Below are 22,996 nucleotides of genomic sequence, written 5' to 3'. Positions count from 1 at the left end.
TAGACTGGCACTATCACTCCAGCGGCGCACCGGATATAAGTGCAGCTTCCGTAACTCCCTCCGCGTCATAATCATCACATTTTGTGTGATTCATGCGCGGCACTTGACGTTAAGTAGTGCCCCAACGATGCGTCGCCCCTCCTTTGAGTTCCGTTAACACATGCTGGACACAACCTGGTCTATAATAGTAAAATCCACCCCGATTATTCATTCAACACAACAACACTCTGCATTATCGGTGGGACATCCTATCAGTTCTAAATCAGTGTCACATATTGAGTTTTTCTTTTTTTAGGTGTCAATGGAGTGAGTAGCAGAATTGGTAGTTGAGTGCAGTGAGTTGTGTACTTGTACTCTCCGCAAATACAACACAACATTTATACAGTCACAAATATTTCATTACACTTGCACAGATCCTATTTTCTAGTAATCTATTAAAAAAAAAAAAGATGCGCTCACATGTTTAAGTGTACGGAAGAGTGGCCCTAAACCTCTTCCGTATTTTAAGCCTATAAGTTTGGTGAAAAAACTTATCGGTGCTCCTGATTCAATATGAACTTCTTCCCCATGTGTCACAGACTCATTTTCCGGTCCAGTGGAGGCAACAGGAACGCAGACGAGGAGAAGAGGAGTGTCAGACAGCAGCCCAACTTGATCAAATTTGAGATGATCAAAAATGCTCAGATGGCCAATAGCACACCAGCAATGTCAACAAAGTCAGAGTCTGGTCCCAAGGTGCAAACTGAAAACTGCCCAAAGTTCACGGTCTTATATACCATGTTGCAGAGGAGGAGCTGGACTAATGAGGTTGTGGAAAATTCCACTGCCCAGTGATTGGTGGTGGATTGATGATGACTCCGGTATCTTGGGGATTTTCCATTTAGGGAATCTTTTTTTTTCTTTTCTTTTTTTTTTTATTACAGTCAGCAGAAATTAAGCCACCATATTCGGACATGTCACCCCACCTTCACTCTGCTTACCTTTATATTTGACTTGAGTGAGGAATTCACTCTCACAGAAGCCTGTTGGATCTTTTTACTTGAGGGAAACTCCCCTGATGGACCATGTCCTCATTCTGTGAGCAGGAGTCTGCAGCTGCTCGCTCTCTCTCTCTCTCTCTCTCTCTCTCTCTCTCTCTCTCTCTCTCTCTCTCTCTCTCTCTCTCTCTCTCTCTCTCTCTCCCTCTCTCTCTCTCCCTCTCTCTCTCTCTCTCTCTCCCTCTCTCTCTCTCTCTCTCTCTCTCTCTCTCTCTCTCTGAACACAAACAAAAATCTAAACACTTCGTCATCAGGTGTTCTCAGAAGTCACACCATTTATCATAGACCACATGGCATAGAGGGTTAAGTTTTTTGGTTTTTGTTTCTGAGAAGAGTTTGATAGAGGAAGTAAGAAAGGGATGCCCCTCTGCAAGGAACACAAGACAAGGAAGCAATTCAGCTTCAGGAGCCACAGTAAAAGAAACACCACTTAGAGCAGGGGTCTGCAACCTTGATGACCAAAAGAGCCGTTTTTCTCACTTTCCACCAAATCAAATTGAATTGTAGCCACAAAACACATTTATCCTTTAAAACACAGCTTTTAAAGTTTCATATGTAGTTATGATGTATGCACAATAAACTGTGTTAAATGTTGCATTTACAGTATGCTTGCATTCAATTACATTTCAGGATGGGAAACATTTCATCACATTTTTAGGAGGTTTTGTGCCTCATTTTAGAGGCTTCAGCCTTCATTTTGTAGCCAATTTTGACATTTTAACTATTTTTGTTCTTTATTAAGCAGATTTGTGTGTTTATCTCCCTATTAAAGTCTTTTTTTCTTCAAGAAATCAGTAATTTTAGGTTGATTTGATCATATTTTGAAAGCTATTTTAGGGGTTCCTTCCCCGTTTCTTGAGGTTTTAGTTGTTTCCCATTGTAGTCATTTTAATCGAGCCTTATTAAAAAGCCATTTTTAGCCAAGTGTTAAAAATCCCCTTTGTGAATGACCTTGTAGTTCTAAATATAATGAAAATAAGGCAACAGGTTTATTTCTGTATCATTTTCTGGAAGGTTCATAGAGCCACTACAGGAAGGCCAAAGAGGTTTCCTGTGTGTGTGTGTGTGTGTGTGTGTGTGTGTGTGTGTGTGTGTGTGTGTGTGTGTGTGTGTGTGTGTGTGTGTGTGTGTGTGTGTTATGTATGAAAGACAAATGAATTTCCACTTTCTGTTTGTCTCTGAGACGACTTTCATGAAGATGTGAAGTCTAACATGTAAACACCCGACTCATTACTTCCTGTCATAAGACCTGAAACCCCCCCCCCCCCCCCCCCCCCCCCCTTCCCCAACTACCTCCACCCCCCTTCATTGAGAAACAGTAAGACACCACCCTGTTACCCTCTGAAAGAAAAACATTTATTGGTCCAGAGTGAAGTAGCAGAATTATTATTATAACACATCATCAATAGGGTAAAACTAACCTGCCTCAGGACGGTCTAAACCAGCTCAAGGTGAGCTCATAGTGAACAATCCAAAGCATCCAAGGATCAAAAAAGCGACATCGCTAAGAACGCTTTGCCGCAACGAAACTGGTTTTCCCTGTGACAAGTTTCTCTGACACCTCCTGCTTAAAACCCCCAAAATCATAAGGATTAACAGGATTTTCATCATGACAATGATGTGTGTGTGTGTGTGTGTGTGTGTGTGTGTGTGTGTGTGTGTGTGTGTGTGTGTGTGTGTGTGTGTGTGTGTGTGTGTGTGTGTGTGTGTGTGCGTGTGTTAGGTATGAAAGACAAATGAACCTTCACTTCCTGTTTGTGTCTGAGATGACGTTCATGAATGAATGTGTGATGTCTAACAGTGATTGCTGCAGCCTCATGTAAACACCCAACTCATTACTTCTTGTCATAAGACCTGATAACCCCCCCAGAGTTCACCACAGACATTCGCCATGTAGCTGGAAAACACAATGCTGTGGCTGACTGCCTCTCCCGGGGACACGTGAACTCTGTGCACCTTGGAGTGGACAATGTTGCCATGGCCAGAGACCAGTTGACTGACTCTGACATCCAGGCCTACAGGACAGCCACCACGGGGTTACGGCTGCAGGATGTGGTCTTCCATGACAGTGGGACCACGCTCCTCTGTGACGTGTCTACAGGACAGCCCCGCCCCATGGTACCTGCTGGCTGGCGACGGCAGGTTTTTGATGCGGTTCATGCTCTATCGCATCCGGGTGTCAGAGCATCAGTGAAGCTGGTGGGGGCAAAGTTCATCTGGCTGGGACTCAGGAAAGACGTCAGGAGCTGGGCAGCCTCCTGTGTGGCGTGTCAGCGGTCCAAGGTACACCGTCACACCCCTGGAGCCATTCCTTATCCCTGAGAGGAGGTTCGATCATGTGCATTTGGACTTGGTGGGTCCACTTCCTCCCTGTCCAGGCTTCACTCACCTGGAGGAGGCTTCACTCACCTCCTCACTATGGTGGACAGGACCACTAGGTGGCCAGAGGTGGTTCCTCTGTCATCGACAACGTCTGCGGAGGTGGCACGCGTCTTCATATCCACCTGGGTGGCCCGGTTTGGCACACCATTGGATGTCACGTCAGACAGAGGCTCCCAGTTCACCTCGGAGCTGTGGACAGAGGTGGCCAAAGGCCTGGGAGTGCAGCTACATAGGACGACAGCTTTCAACCCTCAAGCCAATGGACTCTGTGAGCGTTTCCATCGCACGATGAAGGCCGCCCTCTGAGCCACCCTCACAGACAGCAACTGGGTCGACCGACTGCCGTGGGTCATGTTGGGCCTGCGATCGGCCCCGAAGGAAGATCTCCACTCGTCGTCTGCAGAGCTGGTGTTTGGTCAACTGCTGAGGGTCCCCGGAGAGTTCCTGCCAGAACCATCTGAACCTTGGTTGGTTACAGCGAAGCAGCCAGTCTTCAAGGAGCTGGCCCGCAGGTTCAACCCGGTTCCAACTCATCACTGCCTGCCCCGATCCTATGTCCCGAAGAACCTGATGGCAGCTGAATATGTGTCCATCCGCCATGACGGCCCGTTTCACGTCCTGGAAGCGGGGCCAAAGAACTTTGTGGTGGACATGGGGGGTAAACGGGTCCGGGTTTCAGTGGACCGGCTGAAACCTGCCCATGTCATGCCGGAGCAGCCAGTGGAGGTGGTGCAACCCCCGAGACGTGGGCGCCCCCCAAAGTCGTCAGCTGCCACTGCCTCCCCTGCACCTGCACTAACCCCGGTGCCGGTACCTGTCGGTGACGTGTGGGGGTGTGTTGGTGACGGGGAGGTGTGAAAAGAGGAAGAGCGGTGGCGCACGAGAGAAATTGTTTGCTGCTGGAGGCCATAAAAGAAAAACCGACTCGACTCCTTCGTCTGTCTCATCTTTCTCTGCCTCCACAACTGGACACTTAAAGTGCACTGTGATGCTCCATTACAGTCAAACGCTTTGACTGTTGCTTCTGTTGTTCTCCGCTTCGGCTTGGATCATTCTGGAATCTGCTGGATTCAGGATTTGTTTGAGGAGGCGGGAGAATTCTTCAACTGCACAGGCCTTTGAGGGCGTCAGCAAACTTTTCCCCCTCACTGACTGATGGGAGGAAACCAGGTCTCGTCGTCCTCAAGCAATCGAGAGTCCATGTGGCAGAGGATGAGAATGGGGTTCTCATCGGCACCTGGGAAACTCGATCATGGGCAGGGTGTGGATCTCGCCAGGTTCAATGAGAAGGAGGAAGAGGAGGAGTAGGAGGCGGAGGAGGCCCGGTTGTTAGGGCTTCTCAGGAGACCAGTCAGAGTGTTGTAGATTCCTCCGGCCCGTGTGTGATGTGGTGACGGAGCAACGGCCAGGAGCTGATCATCTTCATTTGTCTTTCAACCGTAGAAAGACCGGGCTGAGTCCGCAGAGCTGGCGCTGAAGCGACGCCGGGGGGGCAAGCGCAGCGCCGGGGAGGGGCCCTGTCGTCCATGTCTTTCCACAAGCCTCCAGAGATAGCAACCTCGATACAGAGAAGGAGTAGGGTAGGGAGATGTCTCCCAGCATATGGGGAGGAGAAGAAGAGAATGGATTGGCGTGAGAAAATGCTTCTTCTTATTCAACCGTTTTGTTTTGTTTGTTTGTTTGTTTGTTTGTTTTCAGTTTAAAATCTTTTACCCATAGTCAGATTTTTGGTTCAGTCAGTGTCATAGTTTTTTTTGTCAAGTCTGCCACTATCGGAGAGGTCCAGTCCACTTCATTACCTCCGGAGGATTTACTATTATTACCTATTACTGACAGCTTCGCCCAGTTTGGCCAGTCTTCAATACGTACGCCGACGAATTGGAATCTGCTAGCCTCGCCCAGTTTAATCAGTCATCAATGCATACGCTGATGCATTGGAATCTGACAGCTTTATAAACAACTGACAGTTTTATAAATTGCTGACAACTATATCTCTTATAGAATTGTCTTTTTATTTCTCAAAAGGCTGATGCTGTATCTCTACAGTATTGCCCAATGGACTGGACTCTACGACACTTGTGACTTTTAAATTCTTGGTCAGGTTTGGCACCTTTAGTCAGTGAAAAACCCTGTTATATTATTCCCCCCCAAAATTAACAGTCTTACTCGATTATTTTAGTGGAGGACGTCAATTGGTCCTTTCGCGCAGGATGTGGAACTGACGACCGATGGTCCGGTCCCGCAGGGGCCTCCGTCCGTCAGTCTCACGGGTACGAAGAGATTTCGTCTGAACAGAAATCAGTGGCCTTTCTCCGTCTGGTCCCGGTTTGGCGGTCAAATTTGCATCCCACTTCTGACACCAAATTGTCAAGGATATTTTGTTTTTGTTGTCGGTGCTGTTTGGAATAAAGTGTTAAAACAAGGTTTTTCTCTCAGGAGAAGTTTATTGGGGTCCCCAAGGCACAGGATCATGCAAAGTGCATTAAGCTGTCTGCAGGATAGAGTGTGCATCTCACAAGTTGCGCCTGTGAGTCTTAACCGGTGGGTAGGAAAAGGAGGGGTTTGAAGCAGAACAATTGAACTGTTGAGTTTTAGCAATAGCAGACCGTTGACCTTGGTTCCCAGTCAGATAAAGCCTTGCTACAGAAGGGAGTGAGGGAATCTTTGCTAGTTGAAAGCCAGCTGGAAAAGGGAGTGAACCAAGAGTTGCTAGCTTAAAGCCAGGAAGGTAGGAAGCCTATGATGATCAAATATAATGAGTATAAGGGCAAGATATAATTTTACCACGACAAGAGTATACTGGAATCACCAAATGAAGTCAGTATAATCTGGAATATGAGGATAAATCCAAGCACTCCTGCAGCAGGTTGAAACTGGATGAATCCTCACGCTGAATCAGCTTTTGAATCATCCTCACTGTCTTCAGGCTTCATTGGCAATTTGTTGAAACAAAATTTGCCGCAGATGCTGAAAACATAAACAAACAATTATTCAAAAGAGGGACGATCAGGGCAGAAAGAGCATTTCATATCTACTGATGTGATTCAACATACTTGCGCAGTCGATCTTGGAGTAACTTAGTTGCGGCACTTGATAAAGACGATCACACCCACAACCACAACCACAACCACAATTCCAAGGACCCAATACATCCAAGTATATCCTGCTAACAGAACAAAAAGTTACATTTTCGTTAATCACGCAGCTTGTAAACAACATCGCATGTTGTGAATGAACGCATCAGCATAAAATCCTCAGGGTATGTTTGGTATTCCGGCTCACACATTATAACCCATATTGCAGATTAATGTGATAAATGGACAGTGTCCATGTCAGATACAATCCTCAGCGTGCCCTGTTAGATCAAATTTGCACCTGTTCACACATTCCAGCAAGAAGTAGACCTGTGAGTCAGACTTGAGGGCTAAAATAACCCTCCTAAACTGAAAGAAGTGCCTGAAGCGGACAAGGGACATGTAGAGGCGACTGGCATTCACATATCTCTGTATGCTCACACATATTACACAATCACGGATAAAAGTAAGCACATAGCAATCTAAATACGCATACACAGCTAAATATACACACACCCAAGGAAAGTGTTAGATGTCTAAGCACACAAAGGCAGCGGAAGGTTGCACCAACAACCCACTGCTTCAGTGAACCTTAAAACAATATAATTTATTACCTGGTCCACTGCAAGCGGCTGAAACAAAAGAGAGAGAAGATCACATCAGACTTGAAACATCTTCATGGTGTCTTTCTGTTCTTCCACATGTTCCCTGATCTTTGCGCTCCTGTCTTCAGTGTCTCATGTCACATGACCACTTCCTGTTTGACGACCTGCTCTTTGTTCACAGCCTTTGCCGTGAGGCTCTAAAAGCTCATGTTCCTTCCGTTTCTACTGATCGTCCATTCAGATGTTTCTACAGCTCCATTGGAGTCCGCCTGTGGTAAACACAGACGATCACCGCTCTCCCATAACAAGCAAACAGATACTCACTGGTACAAGTTGCTGTGTGTGTCTCTCCCTAAACAGACAGAAAACAGACAATACATTCAGATTGTTGTCCAAAGCTCAGCAGGAAGATGGTCGGTTTAATACACATGGCAGAATTGTGGATGGAGTTAATGAAATGTGGGTCGGAGTGTAGCTTTTTCACGTTGGTCATACGATACCTTGGAATCGGTTGCCGTGTACAGGATGACCTCCTGGCACGCCTTTAGAAGAAGATGTGTTTTGTTGTATTTCAGCACCTGCTCCGTCTTGTTGAACACGGATTCCTCCTCAAAGGCCATTGTGTACTGCTAGAGGGCCAAGAGGAAATGATGAGGTTTATTTCTAAACCTAATGATTACCTCAGGACCTGTGTGACAAGTGGAACTTATAAAATGTCCTTTCAGATGTTGTTTTGGTGTAATAATGTATAAAAACGTTTCCTGCAGGCTTTACAGAGCAGTGTGTGCAGACACAATACATTCTTTTTTTTTGTTTTATTATTACCATCTTAGAGCTTATTTTATATGTTCTCCTTTTAGTTTTATTTGCTTTGAAATGCTAAAACAGGATTTACATCCATGTACAACACGTTTCACAAAGGAAGGCATCATTCCACTGGATAGAATTGTTGGGGTTTATGATTGGTTATTAGCATATAATTACTGTAAGTAATAGATTACTAAAAGTAATAAATCACTGGAAGTAATTTATGAAAATTTTTAATTATTAATGGAAGTAAACGGTCATTTACTCATTAACAACTCCTAAAGTAATTGAATAATTACTTTGAAAAAAAAAAAAAAATTATCGAAAATAATTTTTAATAAAAAATTTATTAATTTGCATACATTTCTTATTTATGTATTAATAATAAATCGGGGCACCACCAGATAAACTGGAAATAGCTAATACCAAAATATCAGTCTCGTTTGTAAAAAGTTTATTTAAGTTAGTTAATATTTCTGCATAAAATATAACCATCTTAAATAGATTGGAAGGTGTGAGATCCGAGCACAGACTGTTACAAACCAGTGAATTGTCAACAATAAATACACAATAATCACCAAGAAGCGTACAATTCAGCTAACAGGCGTTTATTAATAAAAAGGTATTAATTCATAAATAATCATCTCATAAATCAACACATTCAAATAGCAAACGACATCTAACACGGAGATCTAATCTATTAAACAGCAAACACTATGTACAAAGAGTGTGTGCGTGTGTGTGTGTGTGTGTGTGTGTGTGTACGCGCGCGTGCGTGCGTGCGTGCGTGCGTGCGTGGTCTGGAGTGACGAGGGGGTGTAAATGACCTCGAACGTCCACCAGGTGGAGGCAGACGTCGGCGGGTCAATGCGGTGACTGTGACGACCACTAGGGGCGTGCGGTGGCGCGCAGAGGGAGAGCGCAATAACCTGATGTGTCCACCCGGTGGATGTCAAGAGGGATTGCGATGACCCACGCGACCACTAGGGGCGTTTGACTCGCTCTTTCTGGGGACGCGGCGGTTGCTTAGCGGCCAGATAACAAGACGTCCGTCGAGCGCGCGTGCGCGAGGGCGGTCTCGGAGCGAGTTAGTCTACCGAGGGCGTAACGAACGGGCGGTTCCGTTGGCCCGGTTCTGAGCACCTAAGTGGAGGTCGGGACCGGCAGTCAGGGCTCTTGTGATCACGGCAGATCTGCTCTTGCAGCAGCTAACATGCAGTAGTGTGTGACCTTTTCTCGATCTGATAAGGGGGGCGCGTTGCTGCGGTTAGTGAAAGAGGGGGAGAGATGAGAGAGAATGAAGACAAGAGAAAGACAGAGAATTCTGTGAGGCTCGGTTCTGAACCCTGGTTCCTCCACACAGAGTTCCCAGTGGGCCTGGAGCTCACTCGGACCTCTGGTTCTGAGGTGGAAAACCAGAGTTCTGGACTTAGTGCGCGTGAATGCGCATACACAAACAACATGAGATGCTGCTGCCTTCTGAGCGGCACATGGAAACACATTGCATTTTCAACAGAACATCATTCTAACTATTCTTTGCCCAGACAAAAGCTCTCACCCTCCGGTTCTGGACAGCACCGTCCGTGGTGCTGTTGGTTCTGAGAGGCGGTGGTAACTGGTTGTTACCGGGTCTTAATTTCAGCGTCCTGAAATCAGAGGCCTGGCTCCAGCTGCAGGAGTGCAACTGAGAGGATGATCTTGGGAGGAGACGACACTGGCTCTGGTCTCCAGAATCTCCCAAAAACAGGAAAAATAGCGGAAGACAGAAGATGTAGTCCAAACTGGGTCCTGCTTGTCCAGCGGGCTGGCGTTGGTTCTGTCTCTTTGTTTCTGCTTGGGGCTCTCTTTACCATCCTGATGAGGGAAAAAGATGTCTCTCCCTCCATGGCCAGTTGAGAATAGCCGAGAGCTTTGATAGAACGTGAGTCTCATCAACTTGGGTTTGGACCCCTGCTGTGTTCGGGTCGGATTCAAGTGTCCTCATTGGCCACTTCCGGGGTCTGGCTCACTCCCCTGCTGTTTTATGGCCTATCCATTGTCCCTGGTGTTTTCCTTACGGGGGAAAAACCTCTGGAGGAGTTCATGGAGCTCTGGCCCCAACAGAATTGTTTAAGATTTTGTTATTGGTCTTCAAGGTATTAAATGGGTTGACGTCTTCTTATTTATCCGAGCTCATACATGCTCATACTCCTGTTTTATCGTTGAGGTCGGGAGATCAGATGGTCCTTGATGTTCCAATATCCAGACTGGCATTGTTTTTACCCTGTTTTTTTTTTTTTTTAACTCACTGATTGTTTTATTATTATTCTTTAACAGTGAAGCACTTTGGTCAACCTTGGCTGTTGTGTTAAATGTGCTATGCATATAAAGCTGGATTAAATATACATTTTGCTTCCGATGTATGAAATCTGAAATTGGGAAATGACAATTCAATTACAAAACAAACAAACCAAAAACATCTGGTTTGTTTAACTTACTGTTTGATTCTTCCAATGATACTCCTGGTTTGTATCAGTCTGGTTGACCTGGTATGACGTCCCTTTATGTGTCTGAGTGACTATGCAGGTAAGATCGTCAGCCAGTGTGGAGAACAACTGAAGGAGCAATGCTGGGAAAAGGAGACAAAAAGGACAACGTCCATCATTAGTGAAGTAGAAATTAATGTAGAGTGATTCAGCAGTGAACTGGAAATACAAATGTCAGATTTACTAGTCCTGCACGAGGCTTCTTCTGAGCAATGAATTCGCCGCTTTCGCTTTCCTCATTTCATCATATGGCTGGTGAGAAACACGATTGCAGGCAGCACACACACACACACACACACACACACACACACACACACACACACACACACACACACACACACACACACACACACACGACTGGCCTGCTTCAAAACGCCCTGAAACCACGATGGCGCCCTCACGCGGCAGGGTGACGCTGGTTTCACGCCCGTTGTGTTGTTACTCCATTGTGTCCTTGTCATCTCTATATTTCTCCTCATTTTTACCTCTGATTCTAAAATAGTTTTAAGGATTGCCGTCAAACTACGGAACGTGCTCTATGTCGTTAATGGCTCCGTGAGTAAAATCCCGAGGGCTGCGTAATTACGCAGTTGTGTCTGTGGATGTACGGCTCGGCCCTCGCGGTGGAATCTGAGTCGCGAGTCGTAATGGCGTGTTTGATCAGGCGACTAATGTTCATTACTGTGGCTGGTTGCGAACGAGGAACTTACCATACGCTGGGAGAATCTTTGCTGCCATCGCTCCAATGCAGATTTTCAAAAAAAAAAGAAGAAGAAGAAGAAAAGTCCTGGTCCTTCTCCTCTTCGAATCAAACGTAGACTGGCACTATCTCTGCAGCAGCGTACCAGTTATAAGTCCAGCTTCCGCAACTCCCTCCCTCCCTCCGCGTCATGATCACAACATTTTGTGTTTTCATGCGCTGCACTTAAGTTAAGTAGTGCCTCAACAATGCGTCTCCCCTCCTTTGAGTTCTGTTAAGACCAGCAAGGTCTGGATGTCTGCTTGGCCTTTCAGCTTCCCTGTTGGCCTGCGTGTAGTGTATAGAGCTAAACCCAGGACTAAAGGTCTTTTAATTTTAAACAAAATAAAACAAAACAAACAAAAACACTGTGTTTAAAGAAGCTTAATTTGAAACGGAATGTTCCAGGTTTGATCTGGAATTTTATGTATGTATGTATAATGGTGAAATTATGTTAAATGCAGATATAAATATAAATAGAAAAGGTACGTTGCAATTATCTTCAGTATTGTAATGCTGGGTAACATTCTTGAAGACATTTTTTTAGGTGTCAATGGAGTGAGTAGCAGAATTGGTAGTTGAGTACAATGAGTTGTGTACTTGTTGGCGCTCTGGGCAGCTGATGAGGGTCTTAGTGACCTGTTTGCTGTGGGATTAGAACCTGCTAATCACATTTACATCTTCAGCCACTCGGCCACCCCCCACCCCGACCTAAACAAACCTTTTGAACTCTAACTTCTTGTGTGTGAGTTTGCATTTGGCTTCTGCCAGTGTTTGTGACAAAGTAGCTCCAAGCGCCGTTGTCATGTGAACAGACACCCCAAACAGAACTCAAGTTTTCTATTTTTCCTTAAATGTTGTGGCGTAAACTGGACTTTAGTTACAAAAAAAAAAAGGTGTCAGTCAATATTCCAACCAATTTATTATAAAAATCAAGACAAAACATATATCTTGCTACAGAACACCAAACTGCCTATTTGTCTCAGTACAATATGTGCTATAACCCATGATGACTTTTGTTGGGGGTATGTGTGTGTGGGGTGGGGGTGGGGGGGGTATTCCTCTGCTACACACACAGCACAGGTATGGCGGTTCTCTTGTTCTTCAAGCTTTCACTGTGTCAAGCACTGATGTCCTCACTCTGGTTGCAGAGCAGAAGCGATGGTCCATCTGGCTGCTGAGGCGAGCAGCCGGTGGCTTCCAGTGTGTCGCTCTCCTTCACCATCTCAATGGACAGCTCTATCTGCTTCTTCACCGACCTGGAGGACCAGGGGCACCTCTGAGGCAGGCAGGACTCAGGAATGGTGTCTGAGTGGTGCAGGTCTGTCTCCAGGTCGGTGCTTGGCTCACGCCGACCCTCTGTGACCGCCGTCTCCACCGCGCAGACACCTTGAGACTTGGCTCTGCTGCCGTACACCGATCTGGGCATGGGTCTCGCCCTGAAGGCGTGTTGCTCCACCTTCCGACCAAAGCTGCCGAACTCAGCTTCAATCTTGGCCTCCCTCTTCCTCTTCTCTCTCTCCAGGAAGTGGAAGGGCCGCGGCGAGGCCACGGCCCGGCCGCCTTTGGCGTCGCGGACGTTGTTGTTGAAGTCGCCCCTGCTCCTGTCGGAGCGCCTGCCGACGCGGTGGCTGACGATCTGGTAAAGAGGCAGGTGTATGTGAGCCGGGGCGGGCGACGCCCGGAACTTTTTCTGACACTCCCGGAGCTCCTCCAGCTCCCGCTTCAGCAACGTGTTCTCCAGCTCGATCTCCGAACGAGTCCGCACCTTGTGCCTCTTCCTCTCCTCCTCTCTCAGCATCATCTGGAACGGTTTGGGCACCGTGACCTTGGAGCTGGACCGGATCCTGACAGCAGTCTGGTGGGAGGCTCGTCCCTGCAGACCCTGACGGGAAGCAGTGGACTGAAACCTCAGCTGCTGCTCGGCTGCCATCGACTCAGGCCCCAGCAGGACGGCTCTGGAAGAAAATTAAGCAATCAGGGTTAACTCTGAAGCTTAGAGAGGAACTTCAAAATCCGCAGAGAACTCGTCTAGCAACCTCTGAAAGGTTCGTTCCTGGCTGGTAGTCCAGCCCATCTCCCCCATGCCGTCCTCTCCGCAGAGCTCCGACTGGTCAGAACCACTCGATGTGTCGTGGAAGTCCAGCTCCTCTTGGGAATTAATCCTTTGGAGTCTCCGCACTGGGCCGCTGCTTTAACAGAGATCAGAAGGGAAAAGAGGACCATTGACAAACAAATCCTGCACTGTCAGTAATATATCTTCTCTGGCCAAAAGCGTTTGATCCCATTCAAATGGGATAAATGACTCAAACACACGATGACGCTGAGGTACGCAACTGACGACGTGTCCTGCGCTTAAAGCCTTTAACAGCCAGCTTCAAGATGGAATCGGGAGTGGTGCAATACCAGGGACCGTAACATCCAATCCTTTCATTGACTTTTAACCCCAACCAGGTTTTCACATTAAAAGCTTTCAGATTCAGTAAGTGAAGTCATTTGTTTGTTTTTTTAACATACATAAAATATATATCCACAACCAACACATACAAACACAAAAAGGTGTTTTTTTCTAATATAAAGTTACATTCCAAACCTATTTACATGATAATTACTCACTAATAAACAAACTGTACAGTTCACCTTTATGTGGATAATGTGGTCACCTTTGTTGTGTCTTGATTTGGTCTTTAGACTTCGAATCATACTTTTATTGTATGCTTTGTCTAGTAATTGGTTCTGTAAGTGCTTCTATTCATGCATTGTAATCAATTTCAACCTCAGCCAATAAAGCTTGAGGTTTCGTTCAACTTAATGCCCCGCTGTGTACACAAGTACAGATACGTGTGGAAAAATGACTTCTTTACTTGGAAATAAAGGGGAAATTTGAATAAAATCTCACCTATATGGAATAAAAATTCATATATGCCTTTACCTAAAACAATATGAATTCTACTTAAAAGATTTTATTATAGGACGATTTTTTCATTGGCCACTTTCTGCAGATGCAGCTGATTTGATCCTTTTTTTGGCAGATTGCTGTCAAAATATTGATCATTCCAACACCACGTATGTCTGTTTTTGTATTGATTCTGATACTAAAATATCAGCATTTACATTGTAGTACCTATATTTAAAGATACATGGAGTTTTTTTTTCCTTAAAGTTGAAAGTTAATACACCGTATTCTGTTTTTTTTTAAAAGTTATACTTCCTTTAACTCTCTCACCACATAAGCTGAGGAATTCTCTTAAATATGAGGATTTTGCATTAAGTCGGTGGTTGGGGAGACCAGTTATGGTTTTATCAGGTGTAAAAGGAAATCAGTGTTATCGCTTAAGAAAGCACAAAGTTGATTTTGCAATTCTTTAATTGAGGTTTGTTTCAAAGAATTGTAAAAAATGCTTTGAAAGATGAGTTGATGTGTTGCTTGAAAATATACCTGATATACTTTTTGTTTTTCCTAAAAGCAGACTAACAGTCATTTCAAATAAAACCAGCCACAAAACATATTCATTTTCTAAAAGGGACTAATTTACAAGTATGTTAATAAAAGAGTCTTAATAAGTGCTCTCTATTCACTAGCTGTTTAAAATGTTCATCACTGGGGGGCGTATTCAATGTGAAAAAGGCAAGATTGTTGTAATGTGGTTTATAAATACAGGATGGATGTACAATAGTGTATGTGTATGTGTATGTGTGTGTGCTTGTTTTTCATTATCTATTCTTTTTTGCTTATTCTCACATTACAGCTGTATGTCATAACTTTCATCTATTTGATTTTTTGGACTGTTGCTGTGACTGGCTGGCACTTTGAATTTCATTGGTAAACCTAAAAATTACATTAAAGATTCTATTCTATTCTAAAAAAGTTAAATATTGAATAGGGTGTAGTGGATGGTTCTCTCGCCTCACATCAGCAGGTCGTGGACTTGTGTCCGGGGCTTTCTGTGTTGGGATTGCGTGTTTTCTCTATGTACTGTTATAAACCCTCGACCTGTGGGGTGTCTGCCTCTGTTCCTGATCAAGTCTGGAGCCACAACTGACCTCAGTGACTCTCGACCCTCTGCACGTCTCCCTCCACCCAGACCTTCGTCCGGCTCCCCTCCCCCGCGCCGCTCCTCTCCCTGGCTGATGTACATCCTCTCCAGCTCGGCCATGTTCCTGAGGTGGGCACTCTTCAGCTCCTCCAGCCTCCGGTAGTACTCCCGGTTCGAGAAGTAGACGGGCTGCTCGCGCTGCAGGCCGTAGATCTCCAGAGACACTGAGCTGCGGAGCCCTCGGCCCCCCTTCCCCTCCTCGCTTCCCTCGGAGTCCTCGTCACATTCCTGGGGAGGTCTGACATGGTCAGATAGTCCTGTGTGTGTGTGTGTGTGTGTGTGTGTGTGTGTGTGTGTGTGTGTGTGTGTACGTGTGTACGTGTGTGCAGTGTCAGCAGTTTGATTCATGCTTTTATTACTTACCTCTCTGAACTACTTCCCCTACTACTTAGCGAGGCCCAGACAGAAGCTCAGAGAGATGAGCCAATGTACACTTGATCTGAAGACCCACTTCCATCGCTTTTAACCCAGATTGAAGCTCTGCCCCTGATTTTACTGTTGCCGTTTTATTGTTACGGCATTATATTTCTAGATCGTTATCTCTGTTGGATTCATTTGTAGTTAAAAATAAAGGTGACTTGACGTGTTTGTGTGTGTGTGTGCGTGTGTGTGTGTGTGTGTGTGTGTGTGTGTGTGTGTGTGTGTGTGTGTGTGTGTGTGTGTGTGTGTGTGTGTGTGTGTTGTTCAAATCTTAATCTGTGTTGAGTTTAATTTTACAAAAGTAACTCAAGTCAAACTTTAACATTTAATCGGAAGAGTTAAGCTGTTAAGAGTCGGTCCAAATTCCGTCATTATGGGATATTAAATAAAATGGTTTTAAGCCTGATAAGCAAATAGTCGCCAGTTTCTTTTGTTTGCATCTGCTCAGTTAAAAAAAACAACAACTATTTAAGTAATTTGTTTGTTGAGTCACAGAGTACTGCAAACTGCAAACTGCCTCAGCAGCAAGTCGTTAGTGTTTATTTAAATCAGATCTCAGTGCCACTTAACAAAATGGAACAACAAAAATCATTCAACTAAGTATGGAGCTCAATTCCATTGTTTTCTCTTAAGAAACAAAAAACTTAATTTAGACATCCAGAAAACAAAGTTTTATTTTTGCATATATTTGTATATAAAACACTTCATGAAATCTGTCAGGATATTAAAAAAAACTTTTCATTTGCTGGACTGACACTTAAGTGAAAAGCAATCTGAACTTTAGTTTTAGTTCTGTTTATTTGTTTATTTTTTTCAGGGACCATGTGACTAATACATTAATCTTAAAGAAAAGATGGTTTGTGTTGCTCGTTTCCATCTGCAGTCCCGGGGCAGGAATACATTACAACACACATTAGCCTACAGCAGCATTAGTAACACTAATTGATTAGAGATAACCATTAAAATTCATCACCTGGTTTCTTAAAAGGTATAAACATTTTTTTTTCCACATATAAAACACTTGGAATTGCCTGTTGTTTTGTATATTCTATTGAATCTTCATTTTACTGCTATGGATCAATTGCACTGCAGATTACATTGAATTCCAAGCAGGTTCCCCTCCTCACCTCACTGATGCAGTCCTCATCCCGCACACAGTATCTGTCTCTCTCCACTCGGTACAGGGCCAGAATGTCTTTGTCTTCCAGGAAAGGTGGACGGTACATTTCTCCGTTAAGTTTCTTATTCCCTCCACGAAGAGACGAGACTTCCCAAACGGAGAGGAAAACTTCCTGGCTGTTCGCTCGCTCTGCTCGCTTTGCACACTGACCTGCAGAGCAAAGAGCCACTCTAGTCAGAGCAGGACAGCAGCAAAGATTAACACACACACACACACACACTGATCCTCTTACCATTGGGTGTGAGCGTTTTTGCCAGATGGTCCTCTGGATTGTCTCTAGAAGACATGATTACTCAAAGTGAGCTAGATGTCACAGTCAATGTGAACGCCTCCGATCTGATTCCCAGATTAACTTTCTTAAAAGCTGATTCGCATGCACCTGCTGTTTGCAACACGTCTGCAGACGTGAAAGTCAAAGAGGGAGAATATCGCATAAGATATAAATATATATATATTTATATAAACAACCTGTGCAGGGTTGTGCCTTTCCACTAACCTTTGGTGATTTCTGCACCTTTTTTTTTTCAAGAGGCAAGGAAATCTAGAAACCACAAAGGAAGGGGAAGGTTCTTGTACCTGTTTATTTTTGCTTCACTGAATTTAGTTCTGTCACTTCCCTGTCCGTGGTTTTTGTTTTGCATTGTCAGAGAAACTTTGCTCCTGAACTAAAGGTCATTTGTTATTTGGTGTGGATGGGACTGAAATGAAGAACTTTCTTAGAATTGCCTGGCATTTATTTATTTACTAATTTTTATTATTTACTTTATTTGTTTGTTTGTTTGTTTTTAGCTTATTTCATTGAGTTGCAATAATACCCTTTGTATTTTGTATTTTGTTGAAATATAATATTTTGCCCCCCCCCCCCCCCCCCCCCCCAAAAAAAAACCCCAAAACAAACAAACAAACAACATTGAAGCCTATTTTATGAGTTTAAGTTTTTTTATACTATATTTATAATATGAGCATAGACAAAATAGTTTTTGGTCCTTTTGTGTTAAAATAAAGCATCTCCTGTTCCAGGTTCTAGCGCCTGGTTGATGCATCTATTTTTTAAACTATGGGGAAAAAATATAAGTTGAAAAACTGTGACGCTTGAAAGGTTCGACCATATTTGTTGTGTGAGTAAGACGTTATATTAGGTGGTGTTCAAATATCAGGTCCGTGAACCAAAACTGGCCTGAAAGAGGCTCCAATCCGGCCTTTAATACACAACATGTTCACAATCCACTGCAGTGAGTCTTTAACCCTGTATAGACACTGGAATATTCTGAAATGGAGAATTTCAAGGATATTTAAACACGTATATTTGTGACTTCTTAGAGTCCGTCCACTTCACAAGATTCAAGGTCCTCTCATGCACGTTTGCACAGGTGGAACAAGCAAACTCCAGACAGAAAGCCGCCCCTAAGCTCTGAATATTAAAATCGATGCTTCCTGGATAATCCGTCTGCAGGCTGCAGGTTGAGTTGGTGGTATGTTGGGATTAGGTGCGGCACGCCCTCCTGCTCTGCTGACCCACAGCTCCACTTCTCCACCCGAGCCCTCGCAGGTGAAGCTGCTGCGGTGGATCCTGGCTCCGGTTCAGCTCTGAGGTTTTTAGGATTTGACAGATGAAGCAGGAGAGGATAGTCCACTGCCTTAATCTACTTAACTGAGGTTTGTCTCCACGTGCCGCAGAAACTCTCCCCATATGTCCTCCCCCCTCGGTCTCCTCCCATTCACTCAGGGCGGAGAGAAACCTCCTTTAAATGTTTGTGACTACAAGACTCTATCAGGGTTTGAACTCCAAAGCAAAAGACACAATTTCTTAATCTTAATCTATTCTATTTATATTTGTAGGTGCTTTTTACAGTGAGAGACCCAACAAATATATCTAAAATTATTATTATTATTATTATTATTATTATTATTATTATTATTATTATTATTATTATTATTATTATTATTATTATTATTATTATTATTGTTGTTATTATTATTTTACATGCACAAATGAAATCTGTCCACTAGGGGGTGATGTTGTGGTTTTCTTTTTTTAACCGCAGCTACTTATACAGGTACTGATGTTTATACTTTCTGTGAAAGCTGAGACCTCGTTACATTTGAAATAAACAGGAAGAAGGTGCAAACAACTTTCTTAAAACTGTGGCGACATGAAAAAAGTGACATAAATCGCATGTTGCTCAGAAGCAATGTTAAGGCAAATAAAACATACTTTTTTCGGGAATAGTTTGATGAAATTATTATTAATAATAATAATAATAATAATAATAATAATAATAATAATAATAATAATAATAATAATAATAATACAAAATAAACTTCTTATAAATACTGACTGGGTCTTTTTTATAGCAGTTCCCATTTATTAATACAAACATTTTTTAGATGATGTGACCGAAAGTGAATTTATTCCTTCATGTCGTCTCCCACTTGGACTTCTTTCACTTAATCTTTGCATAAGTTTTGTTACCACAACTGTTCAGGAAAAATATACTATTGTGGGTTCAGAAGAAATCTTTCTGTGACCAGTAAGACTGTGTTATATGAATTTAATGGTTTGACAGAATAAGTAATAATTAACATTGAAATACAAACATATTGCATTAAACGCTTTTAGTTTTAAAAGGATCATGTTTAATATGGCTTAAATCCAAATATTGATGTGGGTTGTTTTTTTTTTTAAAAGAAAGGTCAAATGCCAGGTCTCCTCGTTCGTCTTTGTTAAGTCTAACCTGTTTGTCACTTCCTGTTTCATTGTGTCTGATTAGTCTGATGTGTTTCACCTGTGTGACTCCCTCCTCTGGGTATTTAAACTCCCCTCTCTCATGTGCCGGACTGTCTTGTACCTTCGTGTTTGACATCCTGTGTTTCTCCTAATGTTTCCTGCTTGTGATCTACTCGTGTGTTGGACTTTGCCTTCGTTTCACCTACTCCTGGATTCTCTGGATTCACCTGAATCCTGACAGAGATTTAACATAAACTCATTGAACTTTTACTCTCTGCACAAGAGCCTGCTTTCCTTCTGGTCCAATCCTGTTCGGTGACATCAGCATGACTGAAAACACTGTAGACTCAGGTCTATTGTGAGAATAAACCCTATTTGCATTAAGCTCTGTTCGCTCAACCATCTGCTCTCCACTGTATCTATTTCTTTAAATGTATTAATTGTGACCTATTGGGATTTTCTGGCCCTGACAAGGACCCTTGAATTTGTGCAACGAAACAAATTCTTTCACTTTAATTGAGTATTTGTTAAGAAAAAAAAAAATAGAACATCATATACAGAGAAGGCTAACAAAATATTTCATTTCCAAATCTTTATTTCATTAAATATATATATATATATATATATATATATATATATATATGGGTTCTGTAATGCTGCCACCCTCCACTAGATGGCACCACAGGAAAAGAAAATCCCAAAATGTATTCAGTAATAGTACAATCATGGTAAAATAAATGGTAGAAATGTCAATAAAATATATGTACAAGAGAATAGCAGATAAAACAGTTACACATTGGCAAACAGCTGAAAATTCTAAAAAAAAAAAGGCAGAAAAGAAAAGAACCACTAAATGATCCCAAAAACATGTCCAGTGTTGTAAATTGTTATGAAACAGGTTGTACTTATTTTAAAGGTTAAATATTTCGGTGCCAAACATTTTGTCATGATGGCCTTTATGATGGCCAACGTGGCTCTTTTGGGCATGAAAGTTTCATGTGCGTCGTAGTTTCTGTCTTTGTTTTTGGAACAACTTGTTCTTAAAGTCTTCACCAGCTTTTTTTTTTTTTTTCTTTCCTCCACGAGCTGCAGATACAAACTCTCCTTTGTGTGAGTGAGTGAGTGAGTGAGTGAGTGGAGGAGATTACAGTCATTATGGATGAAAAAAAAAAAGAGGAATAAACCCGCCTGAAGCATCACAGACTTCACACCTCATCACGTGGTTGCAGACTGGATTTATTTCAGATAAATAGATATGATATTATCACACTGTTCTGATGGGTGAACATGACTGTTGGTACTGTTTATTGTGAGTGCTGTTTTTGGGGTTTTTTTTATTCTTTTTCTGTGCATCTGCTGCATGCATGTATTTGTTTAGTGCTGCACTGCGTTGGCGGGCCATGAATGGTGGCAGTGTTCAGTCGGAGTGGCGCTGGGTAAACAGTCATCACAAGCTCGGCCCTCCGCCCGCGCACAAAGCTGCACTTCTGCAAGAGGTCCTTTACTAAATCGCTGCATATCTAAAGTGTTTTGTTGGGGGGGGGGGCATGATGCAATAAGCTCAGAGGGTTTCCGGGAAAGATTGATTTCTATCCGGCTCCTCGAGCAGGTGACTTACCTGCCGTATTCAAACTGGAATCTGTTGAAAACTGGCTAGACTACCTGCTCATGCAAAACACTGTGCCTTCAGGCTGCATTATTCAGAATAGCACCACCAGATCCATCAAGTGAAAAAAAAATTAAGAGTATTTATTTGTTGGACATTTATGAAATATGCCGCAAAGAAATTCAAATTATAGTAAAATTTAGCAAAGCAAACTCAAAGTGATGGTGCTTTAAAAAAAAAACACACAGGTCAACCTGGAACTTCCATGTTTCTTTCTGTTTGTTTTTCAACCTCTTGTCACTCAGTTTATATTGTTTACATGTGATTGTACACAAGTATAAGTGCAGTTATGAAAACTTCCTGATCCAAAAAGAAAGTTTGCAGCGTATTTGCATCGTTCTGCATCCGAAGTCATCCTCACTGGCTTTGATGCTGATGCTCCTTCCCACCTCATCCCACAAATGCCTTCTCCTTACAAATGTCGCACTTAAACAGAATCAAACGGGCTTTTAAATAGAAAATTATCTATTGCCAAGAAGCATTGTTACAACAAAGAATGAATCTACCAAACACTGATTTCCTGAGTTTATTTAAGTCACTGATGATTTAAAAAAAAAAAAAAAAAGTAAACTTGTTTTCTTTGAGCTTTCTTCCAGGACATCAGGGTCAGTTTTATTTATTTATTTTCATCTTCTTCCTCTGGCAGCATGAAAGACATTTTTCTCAAACGTGAGTCACAATCACGATATGAAGGGTGGCTTCAGTGATGTTGAAGCTTAAGAGATGAGATCAGAAGGCTGCGGCGCTGCGAGCGGACGTCCTCCTCTCTGATTCTGTCTTTCATCTGAACACACTCACAATTATCAGCTCTGCCTAATCGCCTTAAGTAGCCTGGAAATAAATAACAGACTTCCTGAAAAAGAGAAATGTTTTCTTTTAACTTTTGTTTGATTTTTTTAATTTCTAAATTTTTTTTAGATTAGAATGTGTCGGATTACGATTAAGCAATACTTTCATTGTCATTATTTTTTAGGCTTTTAACAATTTAGAGGTCCTTTTGAATTATTTCCCCATGATTCTTTTTTAAAATTGAGAGTAAGTAGTCCCAATTGCAGACATTACACTACCTCAAAAATACTGAAATCAATTATAGAATTCAGTTTTCAGATTTTTGATGTCATGATCTCGACATCAACTGAATGAATTTAATAATCTAAATACTATGTTTGTGTAACACCAGGCAAAGCCCCATTTAACAAGACTTTATTATAATATCATTTTATTATATAAATTTTAGATATATATTCCAAAGTAAAAATTGCTTTTCACTTTTTCAATATGTTATGATCTTAAATAAATTGACACATTTTCTTTTTCTTTCAATGTTTTGATGAAGAAAACAAAATGTGTCACGCTTTCAGGTTCTTGTTGAATCTCAAGGCCCCGTTCACACGTTTTCAAGTGAAAACAAAACTTTTTAGGCTCCTTGATTTCCCCTCCTCGTGTCTGATTGCTGTTGCCGCCCTGATGTGTTTCACCTGTGCCTGAGTGTGTGATCGTCATCTTCTGGTGGCTGCAGTATGTGTTGGGGCTTCTAAACATGGACTCAACCGACATCATGACAGCAGCGTATTGTGAGACTTCCGAAGACTCTCAGCCGCTTCAACGGGCGTTAATGCTGACAATCTGAGGCCCCATTTACACGACAACATCTAAAAAAAAAATTGTGTGTTTACACTGCAGCAGCGGACACAGAGACAACGATGTAGTTAGTATGCCAGGCCACAGGAGGGCGT

The 22,996-nt window shown here is 42.9% G+C and overlaps 1 protein-coding gene across 2 annotated transcripts; it reads right to left on the bottom strand.

The window, feature by feature from the left end:
- Positions 1 to 12,073: 12,073 nt before the first annotated feature.
- Positions 12,074 to 17,086, bottom strand: LOC308120560 (protein FAM161A). 2 transcript variants are annotated; one of them, XM_080481220.1, is made up of 4 exons: positions 16,814 to 17,086; positions 15,214 to 15,494; positions 13,209 to 13,358; positions 12,074 to 13,127 (listed from the first exon to the last, which is right to left on the bottom strand). In XM_080481220.1, exons 1-4 carry the CDS (start codon positions 16,910 to 16,912, stop codon positions 12,290 to 12,292), a joined length of 1,368 nt encoding a protein of 455 aa, XP_080337346.1. In that variant the 5' UTR covers positions 16,913 to 17,086; the 3' UTR covers positions 12,074 to 12,289. The 2 variants fall into 2 exon arrangements, with proteins under 2 accessions (XP_080337346.1, XP_080337345.1); XM_080481219.1 differs by having other exon boundaries at positions 13,209 to 13,361; positions 16,814 to 17,007.
- Positions 17,087 to 22,996: the final 5,910 nt, after the last annotated feature.

This window comes from Lipophrys pholis (assembly GCF_963383615.2).
Source record: "Lipophrys pholis genome assembly, chromosome: 15".
Classification (NCBI taxonomy): Eukaryota; Metazoa; Chordata; class Actinopteri; order Blenniiformes; family Blenniidae; genus Lipophrys; species Lipophrys pholis.
Note: the sequence above shows the minus strand (reverse complement) of the source record. Positions and strands in the feature narration are given on the sequence as shown.